Source organism: Mus caroli, chromosome 9 (genome assembly GCF_900094665.2).
Source record: "Mus caroli chromosome 9, CAROLI_EIJ_v1.1, whole genome shotgun sequence".
Classification (NCBI taxonomy): Eukaryota; Metazoa; Chordata; class Mammalia; order Rodentia; family Muridae; genus Mus; species Mus caroli.
In genome coordinates, this window is record NC_034578.1 from 116,642,449 (window position 1) to 116,654,841 (window position 12,393).

The window sequence follows — 12,393 nt, forward strand, 5'->3', positions numbered from 1 at the left end:
CTGCACAGAACAGCTGACCTCTCTCTCCTCACTGCACAGCACAGCTGACCTCTCTCCTCACTGCACAGCACTGCTGACCTCTCTCTCCTCACTGCACAGCACAGCTGACCTCTCTCTCCTCACTGCACAGCACAGCTGACCTCTCTCTCCTCACTGCACAGCACTGCTGACCTCTCTCTCCTCACTGCACAGTACAGCTGACCTTCTCTTCTCAGCTGCACAACAGCACCTCTGATCTCTTTCTTTGTCCTGTATCTTTCTTTCTCTGACAAACCCTTCCCCACCCCACCCCCCATCACAGCTGTCCGCTCTAGGGTGCTGCTTCTGCCTAGAGCTAGGTTCACTGTGAGCACTTTGGGCCTGTCCCCCTCAGTTGTATAAGTGTGCAAAGAGTCTCCTCTCAGCAAATGTAGTTAATAGCAGCAAAGTGGAAGCTAGAACACCAGCAAAGAACTCAGGGGTAGTCATTGGCCCAGTGCCTGCCTCACTGGTCTCAGAGGGGTAGAGAAGCCACTATCAGTGTGGCTAGCCCACTCCCTCTCTCCAGTCTGCTGCTGGGTGCTGTCTTGTGCTCTCCCCTGCTGGCTCTATCCCTCTATACATTCTACATGCTGTAATGGAGAAAGCCAGGCCTCTTGAACCGTCCCTCACTGCGACATAACATTGATAAGTACAACAGTGCTCCCAATTTACATTTCTGTTTTAGATGTAATTCTCAACCAGACTCAGACACCCACGCTTTCCTAACAGTCCACTGGATGGACAACGGGCTCCCTGAAACCAAAATCAGGTCTGCCCATCTCTGGGCTGTCTCCCCTCTCAGTGACTGGCATCGCCATCCATCTAGCTGGACACCCAACAAAACCACTGCTCCCCTCCAATCCATGTGTCCTATTAGTGTCTGAAACACGAGCTCTACTTCACAGAGGGATCCAGGATCTGTTTACACAACACTCAAAACCCACAAGGCTAATCTGTACTGTGCAGAGGGAGTGTCTGCAGGCCAGGAGGGAAAGGGCCTGGAAGGCTGCAGGCAGGCATCTAGAATACAGCCTGTGTTACCTGAGTGGACACCACCAAGCAAAGCTAACCTCCATCAATGACAGAGTGGTGGGCGTGTGAGCAGCCCACTCTGCCACGCTGGACCCAGGTGCTGAGAGTGTAATCTGTGCTGTATTCACACAGCCGGCAATCGTTTCCAAGGCCTGGCTTGTCCTGCTGGTCAGGTGATATCTTCTGTCACTGTCCCCCCAACCCTGTGTCTGCAGAAGATGCACAGCACAGCTGGCAGCTCCTTCTCAGCCTCCAGGCTCACAGTTAACTCAGAACAATCTGTGGGCAGTGAGAGTGGACGCCTCCCTGCAGAATGAAGTGTAAATGTGGTCCTATAGCATGATACGTACTGGGCCAGCAAGTTAGCTCAGCGGGCAGACGTGCTCACCGCCGAGCCTGATGCTGAGTTCAGTCCCCAGGAGCCCCAGGAACCCGGAAGTTGTTCTCTGGCCTCTGAGGGAATCGCTGCCTGTGCATGGGGGCTGCACGCTGGAGGGTGTATGTGGAGGTCAGGGAACAGCTTTTCCGAGCTGCGAGGTTCCAGGGGTGGAACTCAGGTTCGTCAGCCATGGTGGCAGGTGCTTCCCCACCAAGCCATCTTGCCAACCATCATACACCAACTCTTAAAACAAATGTCTACCATAGATCCCCTTGCACCAAAACCACAAGAGCTGACCACCGCCTAGGCTAGCTCATTACTCAAGGCTGACAGCAACAGACAAGAGATGGGGCCCTCTTAGCAGGGTGAAGACACTGACTGTGGGTACTGAAGCCTAAAGGCCTCTGTTAACTTGTTACCTATTTATTTGAGTACTGGGAACAAAATGCTGGGCCTTGCACACAGTAGGCAAGCATTCTACACCATCCTATGTAGCCCAGGCTGGCCTTCTCTCTGCACCCAGACTCTCGGGGTTACATTCACCATCAGCTGGCATCCTGCAGCCTCCAGGAGGGTAGAACTCCCCAGGACTTACCCAGTTGGTTATTTCAGGCCGTTTGCACTTCTCCGTACAAAGGATGGCTACAAAGTTGATGGTTCCTTTCCGGCGCCCCTTATATACGACAGTCCTGCTTCCTCTGCCAATCTCCTCATACAAGACGAAGTTTTCCATGTCTGGGATCGACTGCTCATATACGGTAAAACAGCATGTCTAGCTCCTGGGAAGCAAACAGAAAAGAGGATGACAGATGCAAGCCAACAGCTCCAGGAGTCAGCCTAGGACTCATAAACAACGCCGCAAACTCAGCTCCACCACAGCCACAGAGGGTCGCTGTGCTTTGTTTGTAAATAAGAGAACAAGATGAGTTTGTTTTTAGTTTATGTTATGCATATGGGTGTTTTGCCTGCATTTACATCTGTACACCATATGTGTGCCTGGCGTCCAGTGAGGTCTGATGAGGGCTTCATATCCCCTCTAACTGGAGTTACAGACCGCGGTGAGCCACTATGTGGGTGCTGGGGACCAAACACAGGTCCTCTGGAAGAGCAGCTAGTGCTCTCCAGAACCATTGAACCATGTCTCCAGTCTCTCTCCCACCTTTTTTAAAAATGGCATCGTTCTATGTAGCCCCGTGTCTTAGTCAGGGTCACTATTGCTGTGATGAAGCATCACGACCAAAAGCAAGTTAAGGAGGAAAGGGTGTATTTGGCTTACACTCCCACATCACTGTTCATCATGGAAGGAAGTCAGGGAAGGAACCTGGAGGCAGGAGCTGATGCAGAGGCCATGGAGGGGTGCTGCTTATGGTTTATTCCCCATGGCTTCCTTGACTTGCTATCTTACAGAAGCCAAGACCACCAGCCCAGGGATGGCCCCACCCACGATGAACTGGGTCCTCTCCCATCAATCACTAATTAAGAAAATGCTCTACAGGCTGGCCTGCAGCTTAATCTTATGGATGCATTTTCTCAGTTGAGGTTCCCTCCTCTCCAGTGACACTACCTGCTGGCCTAGAACTCACCACAGCCAGCTGTTGGCCTAGAACTCACAGTGCCAGAATTCTGTTGCTCTTCCCCATCACAGTGGAAAGAGCCTGGCCTGAGAGAGCAACATGCAAGCCCTTGACTTCACAAGAAAGAGAAGCAAAGAAACAGCCTGTGCGTGTGGCCGTGACAGTGCAGGTCGGGTCAACTACTCCACATTGTATAGACCAATGGTTCAGGCTACACCTTGCCAGAAGTGACTCCATAATGAAAAACAGGAGTTTGGGCCGGGCGTGGTGGCGCACGCCTTTAATCCCAGCACTCGGGAGGCAGAGGCAGGCGGATTTCTGAGTTCAAGGCCAGCCTGGTCTACAAAGTGAGTTCCAGGACAGCCAGGGCTATACAGAGAAACCCTGTCTCGAAAAACCAAAAAAAAAAAAAACAGGAGTTTGCTCCATTTGAGCTGCCACATCCAGATGACTCAACATCTGCCCAGTGTCAGTCATGGCGCACAGACTGCTGGGTCATTTATTTCAGCAAATAAAATATTATCACCTGTGAACTCACTGAATTAAGTCAAGAAAGCATGGACACCCGACACCAAAGCTAAGTAATACACACACACTCACACACACACACACACACACACACACACGGGGAGGGCAGAGATGCAGACAGAAGATAGACGGCAGAAAGAGAGCAGATGAGAGACAGAGAGGAGGAGAGGGAAACAGAGAGAGAGAGATTGACAGAGGTGGAGAGGAGAGACAGACAGACAGACAGAGAGGAAGGGGGAAAGAGGGAGAGAGACTACATACAGACCAACTTTATTGATATAGACTCAGAATTTTTAAATAAAATAGTTACAAACTGAATGCAGGAATACATTAAAACCATGACCACGCTGGCTGCAATCCAGAGGTGCAAGATGCACTGTATGTTTTCAAGTCAGCCCTGAAGAGATGGCTCAGAGCTTTAAAAGCACAAACATCTGTTCCAGAGGAGATAAGTGCAGTTCCCAGCACCACACTGGGTAACTCCTAATCTTACAGAGGCATTTTCCTCTCTAATGACTCTAGCTTGTGTCGGGTTGACATAAAACTAGCCAGCACATGCATGTATCCTAATTTTTCACCCTGTACAAAGAGTGTGAAAATTTTTAACCTCAAACAAATCAAAGATGTTACTATATGACCTGAAGCAGCAACTCCGGGAATGTTCAGGGAGAGCATTCTAAGCTACAGGCAGAAGCAGTACTTTCCGGAAAAAAACTCAGGGTATAACCATGTGAACTAACAAATGACATCAGCTGAAACCCTTCCTCACAGTAAAGGAACCAGTCAGAGTGAAGGCAGCTCACAGAACAGAAGGACGATCCTTGCTATCAATGCATCTCACAGAAGATTAATGTCTAACACGCACGCACGCACGCACGCACGCACGCGCGCACAAGGGCACCAAGAATATAAACTACCAGCGAACAAATGAGAAAATGAAGAGAACAGATAGTTCTCAAAAGCAGAAAGACAGAGAGCTTATAAATGAGTGAGAATATGTTCCTACTATCAGCCATCAGGGAAATGCAAACTCAAAACACTGGTACTCATCCCAGTCTGAACAGCTGCCATCAAGGAAGCACTGGTGAGGACACGTGCAAAGAGGGAGACTTGTGCAGAGAAGGTAGTGTAAGACACATTCTGGTCCAACAGTGGTGGCGCACACCTGTAATCCCAGCACTCAGGAGGCAGAGGCAGACAAATCTCTGCATTCGAAGCCGACCTGATCTATGGAGTGAGTTTCGGAACAGCCAGGGCTAAACTGAGAAATCTTGTCTCAACAAACAAACAAACAAACAAACAGAAGGAGGAGGAGGACAGAAGAAAAGGAGGATGGAGGAAGGGAGGGAGGGAGGAAGGGAAGGGGGGAAGGAGGGAAGAAGGGAAGGAGAGAGAAAAGAGGAAGTTCTGATTTATAAACTGCACCTAGAAGTGGGCAAAGAGTCACAGATAGGCAGACAAAGGCCAGGTTCTTGTGTTATACAGTAAACCATAGGATATCAACATGGAGCATTCTCAAAAGTCAAATAGAATCACCTACATGTCCAGTCATGCTACTCCTGTGTGAACACACACACACGCATGCACATACGTGCACATGAACATCCAAAGGCCGCTCAGGCAGCATACGCAGAGATACTTGGCATCTCTCAGGGCGCCACTCAGCTGTCAGGAAGAGTGGAATGACATCATTTTCAGGAAGATGAATTGAGTCAGTCATTGCGGTGATGCTATGAGGTAAGCCAGAGCCAGGCAGACAAACACTACGTTATCTCTCTCTGGCGAAATTGAGTGGGAATATACAAAATAATATATAACCTAGATTTAAACATATACCATATATGAGGAACGGGAGTAAACAGAGGACTATGGGGAAGAAAAATGAGCCTAAAGGGAGGAGAAGCAGGAACAAAGGGTCACGGGAGGCAGTAACGACACAACACCATATTTCCTCTCATGCAAAATCAAGACATAAAAGTAGGTCCTGTGAAGCCACAAGACAACTATGAAAGGATGAGAAAGAGGACAAGCAGGAGGGGGTAAGAGGAGCAGAGGAAGATAGTGAGGGGCAGACATAAGGAAAACACAAAGACAGACATATAGGAAAATGTCGTAGTGAAGCCCTGATACTGTATGATAGCTTAAAATGTCTTTGTTACAAAAGAACATGGGGCTGAGAAGACGGTTCACCTGGCTAAGTGTTTACTCTGCAAGCCTGAAGACTTGAGTTCAAATACTCAACACACACATAGAAACCCAGTAATCCCAGCTTTGAAGGGCCTACACGGGAGAACCCCAGGAGCTCACTGGCAGGCTAGTCTAGTCTCAACAACCAGCCTCCGGCTGGGGAAAAAGATCTTGTCTCTAGGCAAAAGGCAGACAGCGCCAGAGGAAGACACTCAACACCCTGCTCTGCCTGCACACACAGGAGCGTCCACCAGTACACTCACATGCAAGCGCGCACACTCTCTCACATGTACAAGAAACCTTGTCAAAACTATCAGTGGACAAGAGAGATGGCTCAGCCATTAAGAATACATACTGCTCTTGCAGAGGATCTGAGTTCTGTTCCCAGCACCCACACCGGGTGGCTCACAACTACCTGTAACTCCAGCTCGAGGAAATCCAACACCATCTTCTGGCTTCCGCAAACACTCAACACGTGCACACGCACGTAAATAAACTTTTTTTTTTTTTTAAGTTTAAGACTTTAGATAAGTTGCTGTCCTGTGGGAAGTGGTCGCGCCTCTGAGGAGAATGAAGCGTGTCAGAAATGTAACCAGGGATGGAGCTGCAGCTGCCCACCCACCTGCACGATGGTGGGGGACCCGAGTTGCACGCGCTCTGCCTTGCCACGGCGAGGCCGCAGCCTGGACAGAGGAAACCGAGGCACCCAAAGACCTGGCCAACTCCCCTGGACGCGTGGGTGAGCCCTCTGCGTCACCATGACAACCTGCGAGACGCGGGAAAAGGAGCGGGACTTTGATTGGCTGATCGCTACCCAGAAGGAACCCGGAAGTGAGCGAGTTTGCGCGCCCATCCAGCAACACTAAGGACCCCACGCCACTTCGAACATGATCTCGCTGGCCTAAGGGGACACTGGAAACTGGAAAGAGACCGGAATCGTGGGCAGTTCCCAGGTTTGCCCGGCGAGCATCCCTCAGTATTTGAAAGCCTCCATCCCATCTCCATGGCAACACAAGGACGGCCGGAAAAGACCCGGATGCTGCCTGGTTGAGCACTTCCGGCGCTGTGGGCTGGGGCCGGAAGTGAGAATCTTTGAGTACACCTAAGTGGCCTTAGGCACTCTAAAGCCAGTGCATCCTTTCTAGAAAGAGGTGGGAGAGATGGCGAGACTCACACAGCCCCACTGTAGGCCCTGCTTGGCGTTTACACGCCCCCTCGTCTCCATGACAGCAATAGGACGCCGGCGATACAGGGCGCTGATTGGCTGAGCTTAGGAGGCATGGACCGGAAGTGACCGGAGATTGGCGTGGCTAGAGCCACCCCTCCCCATCTACCCGCTGTTGCCTCTGAGCCTCCTCAGGAAACTTCTCGGTCTGGAGCCCGTTGGTCGCTGCAGACTCAGCGGACCGAGGTTAGGACGGATCGGCTTCTCTAGTCTGGGCGTGCAGTGGTGATCAGATCCCACCGGGAAGGCAGCATAATCGCGTGGCCCCAGCCTTCTAGCTGCCTGCGCCGCACATCTTGGTGGGACTTAGTCTTTCATGTCTGCCTGGTCCCAGAGCGCCACAGCTTTAGCTGTTTTGCTGTGTTTCCTCCTTAAGCAGGGTTTCACTGTATAGCCCAGGTTGGCCTCCAACTGGAGTCCTCCAACTTCCATTCCGATGTGAGAGCAGGCTGGCAGTATCTATGGAAGGAAGAAAGCCCAACTCAGTTGACCAGAATCGGGCTAGAGATGGGGCTAAAGTTCCTTTTCTAGGTGGGGTGTGGCGGTGGGGAGATAGGACCCTAAGTTTCTTTTCTTGTTTTGTTTTGTTTTTTTTCGAGACAGGGTTTCTCTGTGTAGCCCTGGCTGTCCTGAAAATCACTTTGTAGACCAGCCGGGCCTCGAACTCAGAAATCTGCATTCCCAAGTGCTGGGATTAAAGGCGTGCACCACCACTGCCCGGCGGACCCTAAGTTTCTAAGGATAAACCAAGGTATAATTCCACCACAGCTCATGCGAGGGAACCAATGAATTTGTTAGGCTTACATACAGAGCCCGGATGAGGGCTAACAGACAGAAGCACTGCAAACCCAAAGCACTGGAAAAGTCTTCGCCCAGCGTGGAAGATTGCTTCCCCATAGCCACAGGGGTGGCCCTCCCCTCCCACCCCCACTTCTTCAGCCTGTATATCTAGGACCTCTCCAATACTCCCTGCTCCACAAGTAATTAGGAGAAAATATAAATGGCTGGGAGGAGCGATCGGAAACCCAAGTAAAGGTCCAAAGACCCTCCTGTCCTCTCCTAGGACGGAATGCCAATAGTCAACTGGACCTGCTGAGACGATCCTTGGCCAGCAACTCAGCAGTCGGAGATGGCAGTTGTCTGACTTAGAAGGCAGTTGTGTTTGTGAGAGCGTGTGAGTAAATGCCAGATGTGAGCCTTGGGTGTTGTCCTCTAGAGCTGTTCCTTGGTTTTATTTTTGACACAAGGTCTCTCACTGGCACCTGGGAATGGCTGGTTAAGGCAGGCTGACTGACCTGCAAGTCCCAGGGATCCACCCGTCCCCACCACCCCAGCCCTAGAGTTATGAGCATGCACCATCCCACTTAGGTTTCAGGTGGTTGCTAGGGATTTGAACTCAGGTCCTCAAGCCTGTGTGGTGAGCACCTTACCAACTGAGCCACCTAACCTAAGGAACACGATATTGCACATCAGACTTGGCAAGCATCTCTGTTTCTGTTTTTGTGTCTGAGGATAAATTCCTACGTGGTAGGTGACATCGACATTTTACCTTGTCTCTGTGTTACAGAGTAGGATAAAAAGTGTCCCCATAGACTCATGGTGAAGGCTTTCTCTGCAGCTGGTGATCGTCCTCAATTTAAGCACGTTGTGATGGTTTGTATATCACTGGACCAGGGAGTGGCACCATCTGAAGGTGTGGCCTTGTTGGAATAGGTGTGGCCTGGTTGGAATGGGTGTGTCACTGTGTGTGGCCTCCCTTCCCCCAGCCTGGAACCTGCTTGCTCAAGGGTGGAGCTTCCTGCTCATTTGTCCTGCCACGCCTACTGCTGGAACCTGCCTTTGCTGCCTGGAGGCACACATGTGTTCGTCCTGCTACTGGACCCTGAGTTACTTGGCGGGAAATCGGGTTCCCTCCCCCTTCCTTTATAATTGAGTGTCTGAAAATAGTAAAATTGAGCTTTGATCAGAATGTTGTCTTAGCTCCATTCTTTCTTCCGCCCCGTCTAGATTCCTCTCTTTTCAGCTCGAACTGCCATTCTCAGTTGAACCGTTCATGTTGTGGACTGCGGGCAGGCCGCAACAACTGTGGGTGTGGGTATAAGATCCACACCCTAGTTGCCTGGAAGTCAGTCTTCCACTAGCAGCCTTTGGATGAAGACATAGAACTCTCAGCTCCTCCTGCACCATGCCTGCCTGGATACTGCCATGCTCCCACCTTGATGATAATGGACTGAACCTCTGAACCTGTAAGCCAGCCCCAATTAAATGTTGCTTTTTATAAGACTTGCCTTGGTCCTGGTGTCTGTTCACAGCAGTAAAACCCTAACTAAGACACACGTGTACCAGGACAGTTGTTCTAGCTTTGAGAAGTAATTATGAAAGTGGGGACTGGCTGAGGTAAGTGGGTCTTTGGAGGCAGGCCTATGAGGTATCTTGTCTTGTGTACTTTCTCAGCTTTCTGGCTCCCGTGAAATGAACAGCCCTGTCCCACCAGACCCTCCTGCCACGTTTTACCGATCCACCTGGCTGGGAGCCAGAAACAGTGGGTCCACAGACTGAAACTGTGCATCATGATCAATCAGTCTCTCTCTCTCTCTCTCTCTCTCTCTCTCTCTCTCTCTCTCTCTCTCTCTCTCTCTCTCTCTCGATTGATTTTGTGTATGACTGTTCTGCCTGCATGTACACCTGCATGCCAGAAGAGGGCATCAGATCCTTTTATAGATGGTTGTGATTGCTGAGAATTGAACCCAGGACCTCTGGAAAACCAGCCAGTGCTCTCAACCGCTGAGCCATCTCTCCATCCCTGAATTTCTCCCTTTAAATTATTTCTCTCATGTATCTGTCACAGTGGCAATAAAAACTAACATACCTTATTTTTAAAATTCTTTTCAAGCTTATGGGTATCTTCTTACATAGTAGATTTGTATCTTCCTACTTATTATTGCTTCCTTCCTATATTGAATTACTTAATCCACCTAGGATTTAGTTTGGCAAACACAGGGAGTTAGAATGTAACTTTATTACTTCTAAGAATAATTAGGCAATTATACTAGCAGTAAGATTCTACCTCTCTTTAGGAAATTTTGATATCTTCCTCATTACAGCTCTAAATTTTAATATATGCATTAAAGTCTATTTCCATGTTATCACTCTTTCTCCCTTGGGCTATTTTTGTACTTATAGGAGAAAGTTCATAATTTTAGTTTTAAATATTTATAATAAAAAAGGAAGAAAAATTATCTGCAATGATACCCTTATATTTGGGGGAGCTAGGAGACAAGTATTGATTGAGCCCCTAAGTTAGATCCCGCCTAAGCGATATAAGACCTTGTCTCTCTCTCTCTCTCTCTCTTTTTAATTATCTACAGAGATAGACTTTTTGAAGAGAGTTATTAATACCTCAGACAGCATGGAGGAAGTCTGAGGAGAGAAAGCCTTCAGTTCCCACAGGCGAAGCAGTTTTCTGCTCCTCAGTCTTGCAATCCAGAGAGCTGGGATTATGTTCTGAGCCTCTGAGCCCTGATAATTTGCTCTACTGCATGTTTTTCCTGCTAAATGTCACTTTCCAAAAAAAAAAATAAATAATAATGAGAAAATCTGATAAAGGTGACATATCTCTAGCAAAATGCAAACTGACCATGTAGCCTTGAAAAAGAGATTATGAACTCAACAACCAAAGAAGGAAATTATGTGTGACCACTTACCAGCTCATGGCGACTCTTCTCAACCTGGGTCTGTGATGACAGCACGTCCTTAAAGGACTTAGGACAGTCTAGAGACACTGAAATGCTATGAATGAAACTGATGTCTGCAGTTAGCATTGCTGCACAGGGTCGGGGAGGGAACTGTTCAGATAGAAGACTGCATCCAACAGACATTTGAAGCTGGTGATACGGAATTGAGTGTGACACAGTAGGTGTCTTGAGATAGATACATACATGCATACATTCATACATACATACGTATTTGAGATCTGTCAAAATAAAATATATTTTTTAAACTATCAAAAATCTAGGGATATAACTCAGAAATAGGGTGCTTATCTAGCATACATTAGGCCATAGGTTTGGTCTACATGACTGCAGTCCCATAAAATGCTGAATGTGATGATGTTAATCTCAGGACACCAAAGGATGAGTCACATTCCCTAGACAGACCATGCTAGGGTTGTCTCCTTACCACAGGAAGAACTGGGCAGGTGTTAGGGAGTAACGAAGAAAAAGAATTCCATTGGAAAAGTATTTTCTATGAATTGAATTATAACCCACCTGTCTCGTGAAACTTCTTGGAGTTTTCTTGCACTAAAACAGTTTCTATCTGATTTACCCAAGGGCCCACAGAATCCTGACTGCTATGAAAAGGAGGGTGACTAGCCTCCTGCTTGCCACAAATCCGCATTCTCAGGACTGTCTCAGAGCCCTCTCGTTTTAAGGTGTTTAGAGCCTGTCCATTGCTGTGACAGAAATGGCCCCTGGTGTATATGACTATAGGTTTTGCTTGCTGATCAAGACCGGTTGTTCAGATATCTTGACTTCACTCCTAAATTCTGCATAATCTTTATCTCTCTTCGTTGATTTTACATTATGGTTTCACCTTTTTTAAGTGCCTGGTATCCAGAGAGGCCAGAAAAGGGGACTGGATCCCCTGAGGCTGAGCTATAGCAGCTGTGAGCTGCTGTGTGAAGGCTGGGAGTTGAACACGGGTCCTCTGCAGGAGCTGCGAGTGCTCTCAGCTGCCGAACCAACTCTCCAGCTCTATTATCAGTGTTTAAGTGGTCCAGGAAAGCATGGCTTCATTCTGGCATTTCACAGGTGTTTGTCTTAAACGTTTTTATGATTTTATTCCCTCTGGAGGGGCATCTGAGTGGAGCTGCCACAGATGAGAGATCAACACCACATCTTTCCATCTGGCTACTTTGGCTAGCATCCTGTCGACATCCTTGGTCTTAATCAACTCTAATTAGCCTGGATAGCCTCCTATCAGCTGGGCTGGGACGGACAGTCAGAGGGCACAGTGTGGCAGAGCCTGAGAAGGAAGACTGTTGGGCCAGAGGCACACCTGCATTGCTAGAGGTCCAGCCCGGGAGACAGTGAGGACAAATATCTCTGCAAGACGTTGGTGATTCCTGAGTCTCTTCATTTTACTGCAAAAGGGAAAGGGAAACATGTGCTGGGAAGACACATGAGGCGCACTGAAGCCGCTTTCTTTTCGTGTGTGTGTGTGTGTTTGTGTGTACACCACATGTGAGTGCAGTGCCTATGGAGGCCAGAAGAGGGCCTCAGATCCACTGGAGCTGGAGTTACAGGCAGTTATGAGCTGCCAGGTGTGGCTCTGGGAAGGAGTCCTCTGGAAGAGCAACAAGTTCTCTTAGCCTCTGAACATCTCTCCAGCCCCAGGAGTCTTCTAATATACTGTTTAGACTTCTGTTTTCTGTAACCCTGGGAGCA

The 12,393-nt window shown here is 48.8% G+C and overlaps 1 protein-coding gene and 1 long non-coding RNA gene across 4 annotated transcripts in view; one reads left to right on the plus strand and one right to left on the minus strand.

The window, feature by feature from the left end:
- Positions 1–6,923, minus strand: part of Ulk4 (unc-51 like kinase 4) — a 283,269-nt gene extending 276,346 nt beyond the window's left edge. For 2 of the 3 annotated variants that reach the window (XM_021173385.2, XM_021173383.2), the window contains exons 1-2: positions 6,344–6,495; positions 2,028–2,211 (exon numbers count right to left, since the gene is read on the minus strand). In XM_021173385.2, the coding sequence (XP_021029044.1) occupies positions 2,028–2,165 (138 nt within the window). In that variant the 5' untranslated portion in view covers positions 2,166–2,211; positions 6,344–6,495. Of the gene's footprint in view, positions 1–2,027; positions 2,212–6,343; positions 6,496–6,895 lie in introns of those variants that run through there. The other variant, XM_021173384.2, reaches the window with a different exon arrangement.
- Positions 6,924–7,598: 675 nt separating this feature from the next.
- Positions 7,599–8,644, plus strand: LOC110302576. The gene is made up of 3 exons (XR_002378814.2): positions 7,599–7,697; positions 8,010–8,120; positions 8,514–8,644. It is a non-coding gene; the product is annotated as an uncharacterized LOC110302576 (long non-coding RNA).
- The last annotated feature ends 3,749 nt before the right edge of the window (positions 8,645–12,393 follow it).